This window comes from Coregonus lavaretus (assembly GCF_964263955.1).
Source record: "Coregonus lavaretus genome assembly, contig: HAP1_SCAFFOLD_1629, whole genome shotgun sequence".
Lineage (NCBI taxonomy): Eukaryota > Metazoa > Chordata > Actinopteri > Salmoniformes > Salmonidae > Coregonus > Coregonus lavaretus.
In genome coordinates this window covers 45,001-60,253 of record NW_028159239.1, presented here as the reverse complement: position 1 = coordinate 60,253, position 15,253 = coordinate 45,001, and the positions used below count along the sequence as shown (strand labels likewise).

Genomic DNA, 15,253 nt, shown 5'->3' with positions numbered 1-15,253 from the left:
TATATTATTACTGTCTAAAACCTAGCAATACTACTTATTTCTCTGAGAGTGAGGCACTTATTTCTCTGAGAGTGAGGCATATATATATCATTGTGCAAAAAAACATGATTATTTGTCTCTCTGAAATGAAACCATCAAGTGATAGATTTTAAACAAATACATGTCTGTCATTGAACCATCGCATACCATGATTAGCTAGTGAAAAAACACACCAATCTCTTTCATAATTTCTTAAAACAATAAAAGCTAATTTAGGAACATTTCTGAAAATTGATATATAGCGTTTTGTAATGAAACTCTTCTTATGTTTCCCCATCTGAGCTCAGAGTAGATGAGAGACGTAATGTTTGTCTCTGTTGTGTTGAAGACCAATCAAGCAGGACAGACGAGCCTCCCCTGTACCCAGCTGTGTGTCCATGAAGAGTGACCGGTCTATGGGTCGTCATATAATGTTTAGAAAGGGAGCCTTTTCTACTCAACAAAGGTAAGAAGAACTCATGGGTCATGGTCAGTGAGTTAAACAACACTGTCTCTAGTCATTTCTCCACTCCCATTTTCCCATTTCTTTTTGTTGTTTTCATAATCCATAGGCTAAATCTTTTTTCAATTTTCATAGTCCTGAAACAATATTAAACTAACACAACATTCCCTCCCTGTGTGTGTGTGTGTGTGTGTGTGTGTGTGTGTGTGTGTGTGTGTCAGTGAGTGTGTGCGCACTCCCTGGATGAGGAGATGTAATCTCTATCCTGATTGCCTAGTCACTTTTACCCCTACCTACATGTACATATTACCTCAACTACCTGGTACCCCTTATTGTTATTTTATTATGATCATTATTGAAATTTTATTATGTTACTATTTCCTTTTTTATTTAGCTAATTTGTGTTACTTTTTAACTCTGCATTGTTGGGAAAGGGCTCTTAAGTAAGCATTTCACGGTAAAGTGTACCACTGTTGTATTCGGCGCATGTGAGAAATACAATTTGATTTGATTTGAAGCTCATGCGCAGAAATACGTCATTGGGTCTAATGGTCGTCTTGTGCCGAACTGCACATGTGCAGGCCGTCAAATCAAAGGCACACCTTCGATATAAAGTTGTTTATGACTAACATGAACATTTGTCAGTTTGTTAAACTACTTAAGACAGAACATTTTCAAAATTAACAACTAAGGAAGTCATTTTTACCTCTCATTGACTTCTCAAACCCTAAACTCTGGCCTGGTCTGCTTCATATGCGTTCCCAGAATAATTTTTTTACATCAGCAGTTGTCACAAAGTGCTTATATAGAAACCCAGTCTAAAACCCCAAAGAGCAAGCAATGCAGATGTATAAGCACGGTGGCTAGGAAAAACTCCCTAGAAAGGCAGGAACCTAGGAAGAAACCTAGAGAGGAACCAGGCTCTGAGGGGTTCCCAGTCCTCTTCTGGCTGTGCTGGGGGGAGATTATAAGAGGATATGGCCATTAAGGCCAGATCGTTCTTCGAGATTTTCAAATGTTCATAGATGACCAACAGGGTCAAATAATAATCACAGTTGTTATAGAGGGTGCAACAGGTCAGCATCTCAGGAGTAAATGTCAGTTGGCTTTTCATAGCCGAGCATTCAGAGGTCGAGACAGCAGGTTCGGGACAAGGTCGCACATCCGGTGAACAAGTCAGAGTTCCATAGCAGAAACTGGATCAGCAGAATGACAAGGTATCACGTCCGGTGGAGCATGTATCGATACTGATAGGATCAAAAGAAGAGGAGCGCTGCTCTCAGATCAGCTTTCTCCATTCAAATTGTTCCTTATAATTATTTCCCAATACTGATGACGGATCAGCTCCTAGAGAGATATTACCACCTACAGCTGCAAATATTGAGGCGCCTTATTCTAAATCACAGATTTGGCACATCATTGTTCACATGTTAGGCTACACATCATGAAATATATTGAGACAAATTACAGACCGAAATCTACAAGTAGCAAAATAAAACTCAATTAATTGAACATTGAATACATTCCAATATGATTGAAATAGGCCTATAGCCTACTGTTTATATTTTAGTGCAGTCATCTCGGTTTTCATTTGAAACAAATTTGCATACGTCCCTTGTTTGAATCAATTGCAAAGACATTGGCAACTTTGTATTTGTACTCAACTTTGTTCTGAATTTATCTGCGGTCACAGAGAGACGGATAAACCATGTGATTCTATGTTTACTGGAGATCTTCTGTGTATAAAGTCATGCGGAAGGGCAAAAAAGCATCTATGATGCTCCTAGGAAGATTCTAACGATGAACTTAGCCTTAAGATGCTTTTGGGAAACCAGTCCTGGATAAGAACATCTGCTAAATGACTAAAATGTAAAATGTAAATGTTTTACATACAGATCTCATATTACTGTATTGAATGTTGTACATGTGTACAGTACTTTATTACAAATGTGGTTATTTGTTACATTTATTACTGTGTAAAACCTAGCAATACTTCTGATTTCTCTGAGAGTGAGGCAGATATATAGCATTTTACAAAAGAAACACATTATTTGTCTCTGAAATGAAACCATCAAGTGATAGATTTTAAACAAATACATGTCTGTCATTGAACAACCCCATGCCATGATTAGATAGTGAAAAAACACACCAATCTCTTTCATAATTTCTTTAAAGAATATAAGCTAATTTACCAACATTTCTGAAAATTGCGTTTTAGAATGAAACTCTTCATATGTTTCCCCATCTGAGCTCAGAGTAGATGAGAGATGTAATGTTTGTCTCTGTTGTGTTGAAGCCCAATCAAGCAGGAGAGACCAGCCTCCCCTGTACCCAGCTGTGTGTCCATGAAGAGTGACACATCTATGGCTGAACCTATAAACTTCAGAGAGGGAGACTTTTCTGCTGAACAAAGGTAAGAAGAACTCATGGGTCATGGTCAGTGAGTTAAACAACACTGGCTCTAGTCATTTCTCCTCTCCCATTTTCCCATTTATTTTTGTTGTTTTCATAATCCATAGGCTAATCCTTTTTTCCATTTTCATAGTCCTGAAACAATATTAAACTAACACAACATTCCCTCCCTGTTTGTGTGTGTGTGTGTGTGTGTGTGTGTGTGTGTGTGTGTGTGTGTGTGTGTGTGTGTGTGTGTGTGTCCCTGAAAGAGGAAATTGTAATCTAATGTTTTGTCCACAGAAACCAACAGGAGAGATCAGAGTCAGAGATTCTCAGTGGTCAGTCTTCCCAGAGTCATCAAACAGACCTGGCCTCCATATTCAGTGTATGTTGTCCTGTTATGTACATTTGTTTTTGTTTACCTCAAGTAAAGTTGATCTGTCAATCATTCATTCATGTGTTAATGAGAAAGCATTTAGTCTCTTCCTTAACTTATTTACTTTATTTATTTCAGTTGCTTGAAGAGAATATTTTGACATTTGTGAAGAACGAGCTGAAGATGTTCAAGAGGATTCTTAGTCCAGAACTCCCAGAAGGCTTTGAGAGTCAGAAGCAGGATAAGGAAGTGGTGGATGCTGAAGATGAGAAGCAGGAGAGCAGTGCCAGAGAGGGGGCTCTGAAGATCACACTGCACGTCCTGAGGAAAATGAACCAGAAGGAGCTTGCTGACACACTGGAGAAAAGTAAGAGCTGTCTGCCTCATGTTGAATGCTGTTTTAGAACAAAAATTTAAAAGCTGTAGCTAAAGTACAGCTAAAGTAGCTGTGTAACTAAATGATATTGTAGCAGCCATAACACAACACCTAGTGACCTCATCAAGTAGCAGCAGGGATGTGTTGTGGTGATTAATTTAGACAGAGAGGAGAGGAGAGACAGAGGAGAGAGAGAGAGAGAGAGAGAGAGAACATTATTAATGCCATCAATAATACCAATAATGATATAAATCAGTCACACCAGTGTGTAATGCATTATGAAAACTTTTACAGATTTATACAGACAAGAGAATAAATGATTATAATTTAAACTTTATAAGACAGTCTTACAATACTGTAGGCATTAAAACAGATGTAATATTAATATCCTCTGTGTTGTTTCTAGATTCAGATGAGCGTGCTGTGATTCTTCAACGTGAACTCAAATCTAATCTAAAGAAGAAGTTTCAATGTGTATTTGAGGGGATCGCTAAACAAGGAAACCCAACACTTCTCAATAAGATCTACACAGAGCTCTACATCACAGAGGGTGGAAAAGGAGAGGTCAATAATGAACATGAGCTGAGACAGATTGAGACAACAACCAGGAAACAAGCAAGACCAGAGACTGCAGTCAAATGTAACGACATCTTCAGACCCTTAACTGGACAAGACAAACTTATCAGAACTGTGCTGACAAAGGGAGTCGCTGGCATTGGAAAAACAGTCTCTGTGCAGAAGTTCATTCTGGACTGGGCTGAAGGAAAAGCAAATCAGGATGTCCAATTAGTTTTTTCATTCCCTTTCCGGGAGCTGAATTTGATGAAAAAGGACAAACACACTTTCATTGAACTTCTCAATCACTTCTCAATGGAAACCAAAGAATCAAGAATCTCCAACTACGACAAGTACAAAGTTCTGTTCATCTTTGATGGTCTGGATGAGTGCCGACTGCCCCTAGACTTCCAGAAGAACAAGATCTGTTGTGACGTCACAGAGTCAACCTCAGTGGATGCTCTGCTGACAAATCTCATCAAGGGAAATCTGCTTCCCTCTGCTCTCCTCTGGATAACTACCCGACCTGCAGCAGCCAATCAGATCCCTTCAGGGTATGTTAGCCAGGTGACAGAGGTACGAGGGTTCAATGACCCACAGAAGGAGGAGTACTTCAGGAAGAGATTCAGTGATGAGGACCTGGCCAGCAGAATCATCTCACACATAAAGACATCAAGGAGCCTCCACATCATGTGCCATATTCCAGTCTTCTGTTGGATTTCTGCAACAGTCCTTGAACACATGTTGAGTTTAGACCAGAGAGAAGAGATGCCCAAGACTCTGACTGAGATGTACTCACACCTTGTGGAGTTTCATACCAAACAGAAGAATGAAAAGTATCTTGGGAAAGAAGAGACTGGTCCACACTGGAATAAAGAGAGCATTCTGTCACTGGGAAAACTGGCTTTTCAACAGCTTGTGAATGGCAATCTGATTTTCTATGAAGAAGACCTGAAAGAGGCTGGCATTGATGTCAATGAAGCGTCAGTGTACTCAGGATTGTGCACACAGATCTTTAAAGAGGAATGTGGGCTGTACCAGGACAAGGTGTACTGCTTCGTGCATCTGAGCATTCAGGAGTTTCTGGCTGCTGTATATGTGTTCCTCTCATTCATCAACAACAATGAGAATCTAATGGCCAAACCACAATCAATGTTCAGCTACTTTGTTGTGCTGTTCAGAGACTACAAGCCTGAAGTTACAGTCTTCAAGAGTGCTGTGGATAAAGCCTTACAAAGTGAGACAGGAAACCTGGACCTTTTCCTCCGCTTCCTTCTGGGCCTCTCACTGGAGTCCAATCAGAAGCACTTACGAGGTCTACTGACAAAGACAAGAAGCAGCTCACAGAGCCATGAAGAAACAGTCAAGTACATCAAGGAGAAGATCAGGGAGAATCCCTCTCCAGAGAGGTGCATCAATCTGTTCCACTGTCTGAATGAACTGAATGACCATTCTCTAGTGGAGGAGATCCAAAGCTACCTGAGCTCAGGAAGTCTCTCAGAAGAAGAACTGTCACCTGCACAGTGGTCAGCTCTGGTCTTTGTGTTGCTGACTTCAGAAAAGGAGCTTGATGTGTTTGACCTGAAGAAATACTCCAGATCAGAGGAAGGTCTTCTGAGGCTGCTGCCAGTGGTCAAAGCCTCCAGAGCTGCTCTGTGAGTACATAAAATGACATTTAAGTACTAATCATCAGGAAGGAATATTCAGTTTAGAGACATATGTATTATTAAATAATATATTGAATCAATGCATTGATGTTCACATTAGTCTAACAATATGACCATACAATTCTAGGAGACGGAAGATGAATCTATAAGTTGTTTAAGAGAATAAATCAAAATATCTGCCATTGTCCTTCTACACTACTGGTGTTAAATTAACAGTTTGTGAAATCATGATGATCTCTCTGTCAGGCTGTCAGGCTGTGGAGTCACAGAGGAAGGCTGTGCTTCTCTGGTCTCAGCTCTGAAGTCAAACCCCTCACACCTGAGAGTGCTGGATCTGAGTAACAATGACCTGAAGGATTCAGGAGTGAAGCTGCTCTCTGCTGTCCTGAGGAATCCCCACTGTAAACTGGAGACTCTGAGGTCAGTATTCCTGTAGTTGGTCAACAAGTGATAACTGTTCACAAGATCCACATGTGTTTACCAGGCACACATAGTCCACACCATATGTGTTTGGACAGTGAAGCTTACAGTTTTAAATTTGGTTTTTAGATACAATGTTTCATATTATGCAACAGTACAGAATGTCACCTTTTATTTAAAGATTTTCATACATATACAGTGAGGGAAAAAAGTATTTGATCCCCTGCTGATTTTGTACATTTGCCCACTGACAAAGAAATGATCAGTCTATAATTTTAATGGTAGGTTTATTTGAACAGTGAGAGACATAATAACAACAACAAAATCCAGAAAAACGCATGTCAAAAATGTTATATAAATTGATTTGCATTTTTATTGAGGGAAATAAGTATTTGACCCCCTCTCAATCAGAAAGATTTCTGGCTTCCAGGTGTCTTTTATACAGGTAATGAGCTGAGATTAGGAGCACACTCTTAAAGGGAGTTCTCCTAATCTCAGTTTGTTACCTATATAAAAGACACCTGTCCACAGAAGCAATCAATCAATCAGATTCCAAACTCTCCACCATGGCCAAGACCAAAGAGCTCTCCAATGATGTCAGGGACAAGATTGTAGACCTACACAAGGCTGGAATGGGCTACAAGACCATCGCCAAGCAGCTTGGTGAGAAGGTGACAACAGTTGGTGCGATTATTCGCAAATGGAAGAAACACAAAAGAACTGTCAATCTCCCTTGGCCTGGAGTTGCAATGATCATGAGAACAGTGAGGAATCAGCCCAGAACTACACGGGAGGATCTTGTCAATGATCTCAAGGCAGCTGGGACCATAGTCACCAAGAAAACAATTGGTAACACACTACGCCGTGAAGGACTGAAATCCTGCAGTGCCCGCAAGGTCCCCCTGCTCAAGAAAGCACATATACATGCCCGTCTGAAGTTTGCCAATGAACATCTGAATGATTCAGAGGAGAACTGGGAGAAAGTGTTGTGGTCAGATGAGACCAAAATCGAGCTCTTTGGCATCAACTCAACTCGCCGTGTTTGGAGGAGGAGGAATACTGCCTATGACCCCAAGAACACCATCCCCACCGTCAAACATGGAGGTGGAAACATTATGCTTTGGGGGTGTTTTTCTGCTAAGGGGACAGGACAACTTCACCGCATCAAAGGGACGATGGACGGGGCCATGTACCATCAAATCTTGAGTGAGAACCTCCTTCCCTCAGCCAGGGCATTGAAAATGGGTCGTGGATGGGTATTCCAGCATGACAATGACCCAAAACTCACGGCCAAGGCAACAAAGGAGTGGCTCAAGAAGAAGCCCATTAAGGTCCTGGAGTGGCCTAGCCAGTCTCCAGACCTTAATCCCATAGAAAATCTGTGGAGGGAGCTGAAGGTTCGAGTTGCCAAAATTCAGCCTCGAAACCTTAATGACTTGGAGAAGATCTGCAAAGAGGAGTGGGACAAAATCCCTCCTGAGATGTGTGCAAACCTGGTGGCCAACTACAAGAAACGTCTGACCTCTGTGATTGCCAACAAGGGTTTTGCCACCAAGTACTAAGTCATGTTTTGCAGAGGGGTCAAATACTTATTTCCCTCATTAAAATGCAAATCAATTTATAAAATTTTTGACATGCGTTTTTCTGGATTTTGTTGTTGTTATTCTGTCTCTCACTGTTCAAATAAACCTACCATTACAATTATAGACTGATCATGTCTTTGTCAGTGGGCAAACGTACAAAATCAGCAGGGGATCAAATACTTTTTTCCCTCACTGTATATTTTACTGTTTAGAAATGAAAGTACTTTATTATGTAGTTCTCCCATTTGAAAAAGTCATAATTATTTAGACAAATTAATTTAGTCAAAAGTTTAGTATTTGGTCCCATATTCCTTACCTGCAGTGATTACATCAAGCTTGTGATTCTACAAACTTGTTGAATACATTTGCAGTTTGTCTTGGTTGTGTTTTGGATGATGTTTTTTCCCAATAGAAACTGAATGGTGAATAATGTCCTGTCATTTTGGAGTCACTTCACTTGTATTGTCAGTAAGAATACAAGATGTTTCTGAACACTTCTACATTCATGTGGATGCTACCATGATTATGAATAATCATGAATGAATCGTGAATGATGATGAATGAGAAAGTTACAGAGCAACAAGGATCATACCCCCTCTGTTATTGGAAATGGTAAGAGGTTAGCATGTTTTGTTGTAGCCTCTGTAACTTTCTCACTCATTATTATTCATGATTCATTCATGATCTTTCTCAATCATGGCAGTCACAGGCTTGATTTAGTCATTGCATTCAAAGAATATGGGACCAAATACTACACTTTTGACTACTTTAATACTCTATAAGTGAATTGGTCAGAATACTTATGACTTCTCATTATTATTCATGATTCATTCATGATCTTTCTTAATCATGTCATCATCAGGATTAATTTAGTAATGTTTAGAAACATGTTATCTACTCACTTAGACAGAAAATTACTCCAGTCATCATCCACCATTCAGTTACTATCGGGCAAAACACAACCAAAACAAACTGCAAATGCAACCAATGAGTTTGGGACCAAATACTAAACTTTTGACTACTTTAATACACTATGAGTGAATTTATCAAAATACTTATGACTTCTTCAAAAGTGGGGGACTAGATACATAAAGTGCTTTCATTTCTAAATGGTGAAACAGATATGTATTCAAATACCCTCAAATAAAAGGTGACATTATATACTGTCAACTCATATGAAACATTTGATCTCAAATCCAAAATGCTGGAGTATAGAGCCACATTTAAAATGTTAGCTTCACTCTCAAAATAGATATGGTGTGGACTGTATACTCAATACAATTTACCGTAATTTTCGGACTATAAGCCGCGCCTTTTTTCCCATTTTTCGACCCCTGCGGCTTATATAACGGTGCGGCTAATCTATGGATTTTTACAGCTAACGGCCACTAGAAGACCTCCTAAATCTATGGATTTTACAGGTTACAGTCCACCAACTTTAACTCTATGGACTCTATGACCGGTCCGCGCCCCCCACCTTTAAGCGGCGGGCTCCAGCAGGAAAAGCTGGAGGCCGGAAAAGAGTGAGACAGGTAGTGCGCAAAAGTAAAAGTGGAACCGAGAGTGGTACGACAGACAGAACGAGAGACAGAACGAGAGCAAGACAGACAGACATTACGAGAGCGAGACAGTTTGTTCAAAGGAAGTTTTCATGCACAAACCCTCATTATGGAAAACAAACGTAGAAATGCATATGATGCAGCTTTTAAGTTAAAGGCAGTCAATCTGGCTGTAAACGAAGGAAATAGAGCTGCTGCACGTAGCCTTGGCATCAATGAGTCAATGGTGAGACGTTGGAGACGCCAGCGGGAAGAACTGTCTCAATGCAAAAAGTCAAAAAAAGCTTTCAGAAGTAATAAAAGCAGATGGCCCGAACTTGAAGACTTTCTTGAAGATTGGGTGAACACACAGAGAGCAGACGGCCGAGGTGTTTCCACCGTGCAGATCCGACTGAAAGCTGAAACAGTCGCCACCGAAATGAAAATTGAAAATTTTAGAGGTGGACCATCCTGGTGTTTCAGATTTATGAGACGAAAGGGACTCTCCATCAGGGCGCGGACGACTGTGTGTCAGCAACTCCCTCCCGACTACCAGGAAAAAATAACAAACTTCGGCGAATTCACACAAAGAATGATAGAGGAATATTCCATCGGACCGGACCAGATCATAAATATGGATGAAGTGCCTTTGACGTTTGACCTGCCTCTCACTAGGACTGTTAACAAGAAAGGTGAATCGTCCATCACATTGAGAACCACTGGTCACGAGAGAACGAATTTCACTTGTGTTCTTGGCTGCCCAGCATCTGGATTAAAGCTTCCGCCAATGGTGATTTTTAAGCAGATTACAATGCCAAAAGAAAAGATCCTGAACGGCATCTCCTTTAAAGTCAACAAGATGGATGATGGAAAGTGTAATGAATGAGTGGCTGAATGAGTGGCTGAATGAGTGGCTGAATGAGTGGCTGAATGAGTGCTACGTCAAGCGCCCTGGAGGATTCTTTCGCCAAAAAAAAAGCTTTGCTCGTTTTGGACAGCATGAGGGCCCATATAACGGATAATGTGAAAGCAGCCATCAAGAGCACAAACTCGATTCCAGCTGTGATTCCTGGGGGCACAACGAACCATCTGCAGCCACTCGACATCAGTGTCAATCGTGCGTTCAAAGTGGCACTACGCGTTCAGTGGGAGGCGTGGATGACTAGCGCCGATAAATCATTCACCAAAACTGGTCGCATGCGAAAAGCAACTTTCGCTCAAGTTTGCGAGTGGATCCTGATAGCGTGGAGGAGTGTCAAAACATCCACGATCATTAACGGGTTCAGAAAGGCTGGACTGCTGCGTGATGAAGAGGAGGACGCCGCCACAGCTGAGGCCCTTCAGAGGCTGTTCGATTCCGACAGTGACGAAGAGGAGTTCGTTGGTTTTGAGAGCGTCAACGAAGGAGAGAGGAGAGTGGCTGACGAAGCCAGCCTGAGCCTGTTCGTTTCCGACACTGAAGATGAGGACTTTGGTGGTTTTAGTACGCATGAAGATGACAGAGATGAGGATTAATGACTTGACTTTTCTGGTTACAGCCGTGTACTGCACCTTAGCCTAAAAGATGAAGACGAGGATTAATGACTTTTCTGGTAGGCTGATTTCCGTATATTTTAAGCAGCCGTGTTGCTGCAACTTTAGGCTTACGCGCTTACTGTCGTGTTACAGGCACTTTATTTTGCACTTAAAAAAAAACACATTTAATTTAGCCATTGATATTGCCTCGTCAAGCGCTGTAAGCTTTGTTTTTTGTTATGGGACTACTGTAGGCTATAATGTAGATAAATATTCAAAGATGTGCACACTTTTTCAAGGTTTTTCAAAAATAACCAAAGTGAAGTGGTTAAATGATTATGAGGCTATTAACTAATTTTGCTGGAATACGTTATGCAAATATGCAACTTGTTTGTTGAAATGTTAATAAATGGGAGCTTTCTCAAGCAGCCATCTCTTTCCCGACAATCCCCTCTGTGCACGATCCCTTACATATGGTAATTAAACATTAAAACACATGCGGCTTATAGTCCAGTGCGGCTTATATATGTACACATCATTCAATTTAGCTGCTGCGGCTTATACTCCGGTGTGCCTTATAGTGCGGAAAATACGGTAAATCTGATACCTCACTGTCTGTCTTTTGACTGATACTGCTTTTTAAACTGGTCTGGTCAGTCAACTCAAATATTCGTACTATACATGTTTCTCTCTACAAGCAATATTATGATCATTTCTAATAATGATACATTCATTTATGAATGGATATGGCGGGTTTCAGGACACTGATATATCTGAATATGTTGTAAAAATATACTGCCACAATTTTCACCACCAAAGAATAGCAGTGTGGTTTTAATATGATTTGACTCTTTGCAGGCTGTCAGGCTGTCTAGTCACAGAGGAAGGCTGTGCTTCTCTGGTCTCAGCTCTGAAGTCAAACCCCTCACACCTGAGAGAGATGGATCTGAGTAACAATGACCTGAAGGATTCAGGAGTGAAGCTGCTCTCTGCTGGACTGGGGAATCCCCACTGTAAACTGGAGACTCTGAGGTCAGTATTCCTGTAGTTGGTCAACAAGTTATAACTGTTCACCAGATCCACATGTGTTTACCAGGCACACATAGTCCACACCATATGTGTTTGGACAGTGAAGCTTACAGTTTTACATTTGGTGCTATGCTCCAGTATTTTGGATTTGAGATATAATGTTTCATATCAGGCAACAGTACAGAATGTCACCTTTTATTTGATGTTAATGGTGAGAGGTTAGCATGTTTTGTTGTAGCCTCTGTAACTTTCTCACTCATTATTATTCATGATTCATTCATTATCTTTCTCAATCATGGCAGTCACAGGCTTGATTTAGTCATTGCATTCAAAGAATATGGGACCAAATACTAAACTTTTGACTACTTTAATACACTATAAGTTAATTGGTCAGAATACTTGACTTCTTGAAAAAGGGGGACTAGATACATAAAGGGCTTTTATTTTTCTAAATGGTGAAACAGATATGTATTAAAATACCCTCAAATAAAAGGTGACATTATATACTGTCACCTCATATAAAACATTTGATATCAAATCCAAAATGTTGGAGTATAGATCCACATTTAAAATGTTAGCTTCACTGTCAAAATAGATATGGTATGGACTGTATACTCAATACAATCTAAATCTGATACCTCACTGTTTGTCTTTTGACTGATAGTGCTTTTTAAACTGCTCTGGTCAGTCTACTCAAATATGTGTACTATACATGTTTCTCTCTACAATCAATATATGATCATTTCTAATAATGAAACATTGATTAATTTATTAATAGATATGGCAGGTTTCAGGACACTGATATATCTGAATATGTTGAAAAAATATATTGCCACTATTTTCACCACCAATGAATAGCAGTGTGGTTTTAATATGATTCTTTGCAGGCTATCAGGCTGTCTAGTCACAGAGGAAGGCTGTGCTTCTCTGGTCTCAGCTCTGAAGTCAAACCCCTCACACCTGAGAGAGCTGGATCTGAGTAACAATGACCTGAAGGATTCAGGAGTGAAGCTGCTCTCTGCTGGACTGGGGGATCCCCACTGTAAACTGGAGACTCTGAGGTCAGTATTCCTGTAGTTGGTCAACAAGTGATAACTGTTCACCAGATCCACATGTGTTTACCAGGCACACATAGTCCACACCATATGTGTTTGGACAGTGAAGCTTACAGTTTTAAATTGGGTGCTATGCTCCAGCATTTTGGATTTGAGATATAATGTTTCATATTAGGCAACAGTACAGAATGTCAACTTTTATTTTAGGTTTTTCATACATATCTGTTTTTCCGTTTAGATATGAAAGCACTTTATGTGTCTAGTTCTCCCATTTGAATAAGTCGTAATTATTTGGATGAATTCATTTAGTCATAAGTTTAGTATTTGGTCCCATATTCCTTACCCACAGTGATTACATCAAGCTTGTGATTCTACAAACTTGTTGAAAACATTTGCAGTTTGTCTTGGTTGTGTTTTGGATTATGTTTTTCCTAATAGAAACTGAATGGTGAATAATGTCCTGTCATTTTGGAGTCACTTCACTTCTATTGTCAGTAAGAATAGAAAATGTTTCTGAACACTTCTACATTCATGTGGATGCTACCATGATTATGAATAATCATGAATGAATCGTGAATGATGATGAATGAGAAAGTTACAGAGGAACAAGGATCATACCCCCTCTGTTATTGGTAATGGTGAGAGCTTAGCATGTTTTGTTGTAGCCTCTGTAACTTTCTCACTCATTATTATTCATGATTCATTCATGATCTTTCTCAATCATGGCAGTCAAAGGCTTGATTTAGTCATTGCATTCAAAGAATATGGGACCAAATACTAAACTTTTGACTACTTTAATACACTATAAGTTAATTGGTCAGAATACTTGACTTCTTGAAAAAGGGGGACTAGATACATAAAGGGCTTTTATTTTTCTAAATGGTGAAACAGATATGTATTAAAATACCCTCAAATAAAAGGTGACATTATATACTGTCACCTCATATAAAACATTTGATCACAAATCCAAAATGCTGGAGTATAGAGCCACATTTAAAATGTTAGCCTCACTGTCAAAATAGATATGGTGTGGACTGTATACTCAATACAATCTAAATCTGATACCTCACTGTCTGTCTTTTGACTGATACTGCTTTTTAAACTGGTCTGGTCAGTCTACTCAAATATTCGTACTATACATGTTTCTCTCTACAAGCAATATTATGATCATTTCTAATAATGATACATTCATTTATGAATGGATATGTCAGGTTTCAGGACACTGATATATCTGAATATGTTGTAAAAATATACTGCCACAATTTTCACCACCAAAGAATTGCAGTGTGGTTTTAATATGATTTGACTCTTTGCAGGCTGTCAGGCTGTCTAGTCACAGAGGAAGGCTGTGCTTCTCTGGTCTCAGCTCTGAAGTCAAACCCCTCACACCTGAGAGAGCTGGATCTGAGTAACAATGACCTGAAGGATTCAGGAGTGAAGCTGCTCTCTGCTGGACTGGGGGATCCCCACTGTAAACTGGAGACTCTGAGGTCAGTATTCCTGTAGTTGGTCAACAAGTGATAACTGTTCACCAGATCCACATGTGTTTACCAGGCACACATAGTCCACACCATATGTGTTTGGACAGTGAAGCTTACAGTTTTAAATTGGGTGCTATGCTCCAGCATTTTGGATTTGAGATATAATGTTTCATATTAGGCAACAGTACAGAATGTCAACTTTTATTTTAGGTTTTTCATACATATCTGTTTTTCCGTTTAGATATGAAAGCACTTTATGTGTCTAGTTCTCCCATTTGAATAAGTCGTAATTATTTGGATGAATTCATTTAGTCATAAGTTTAGTATTTGGTCCCATATTCCTTACCCACAGTGATTACATCAAGCTTGTGATTCTACAAACTTGTTGAAAACATTTGCAGTTTGTCTTGGTTGTGTTTTGGATTATGTTTTTCCTAATAGAAACTGAATGGTGAATAATGTCCTGTCATTTTGGAGTCACTTCACTTCTATTGTCAGTAAGAATAGAAAATGTTTCTGAACACTTCTACATTCATGTGGATGCTACCATGATTATGAATAATCATGAATGAATCGTGAATGATGATGAATGAGAAAGTTACAGAGGAACAAGGATCATACCCCCTCTGTTATTGGTAATGGTGAGAGCTTAGCATGTTTTGTTGTAGCCTCTGTAACTTTCTCACTCATTATTATTCATGATTCATTCATGATCTTTCTCAATCATGGCAGTCAAAGGCTTGATTTAGTCATTGCATTCAAAGAATATGGGACCAAATACTA

The 15,253-nt window shown here is 39.7% G+C and overlaps 1 protein-coding gene across 1 annotated transcript in view; it reads left to right on the top strand.

The window, feature by feature from the left end:
* Positions 1–3,164: 3,164 nt before the first annotated feature.
* LOC311123139 (NLR family CARD domain-containing protein 3-like) overlaps positions 3,165–15,253 on the top strand; it is a gene marked incomplete at its 5' end in the record, with an annotated part of 17,995 nt that continues 5,906 nt past the window's right edge. The window contains 5 exons of the mRNA XM_084197406.1: positions 3,165–3,260; positions 3,390–3,542; positions 3,997–5,837; positions 12,822–12,995; positions 14,306–14,479. Coding sequence (XP_084053532.1) covers positions 3,165–3,260; positions 3,390–3,542; positions 3,997–5,837; positions 12,822–12,995; positions 14,306–14,479 — 2,438 coding nt within the window. The remainder of the gene's footprint in view (positions 3,261–3,389; positions 3,543–3,996; positions 5,838–12,821; positions 12,996–14,305; positions 14,480–15,253) is intronic.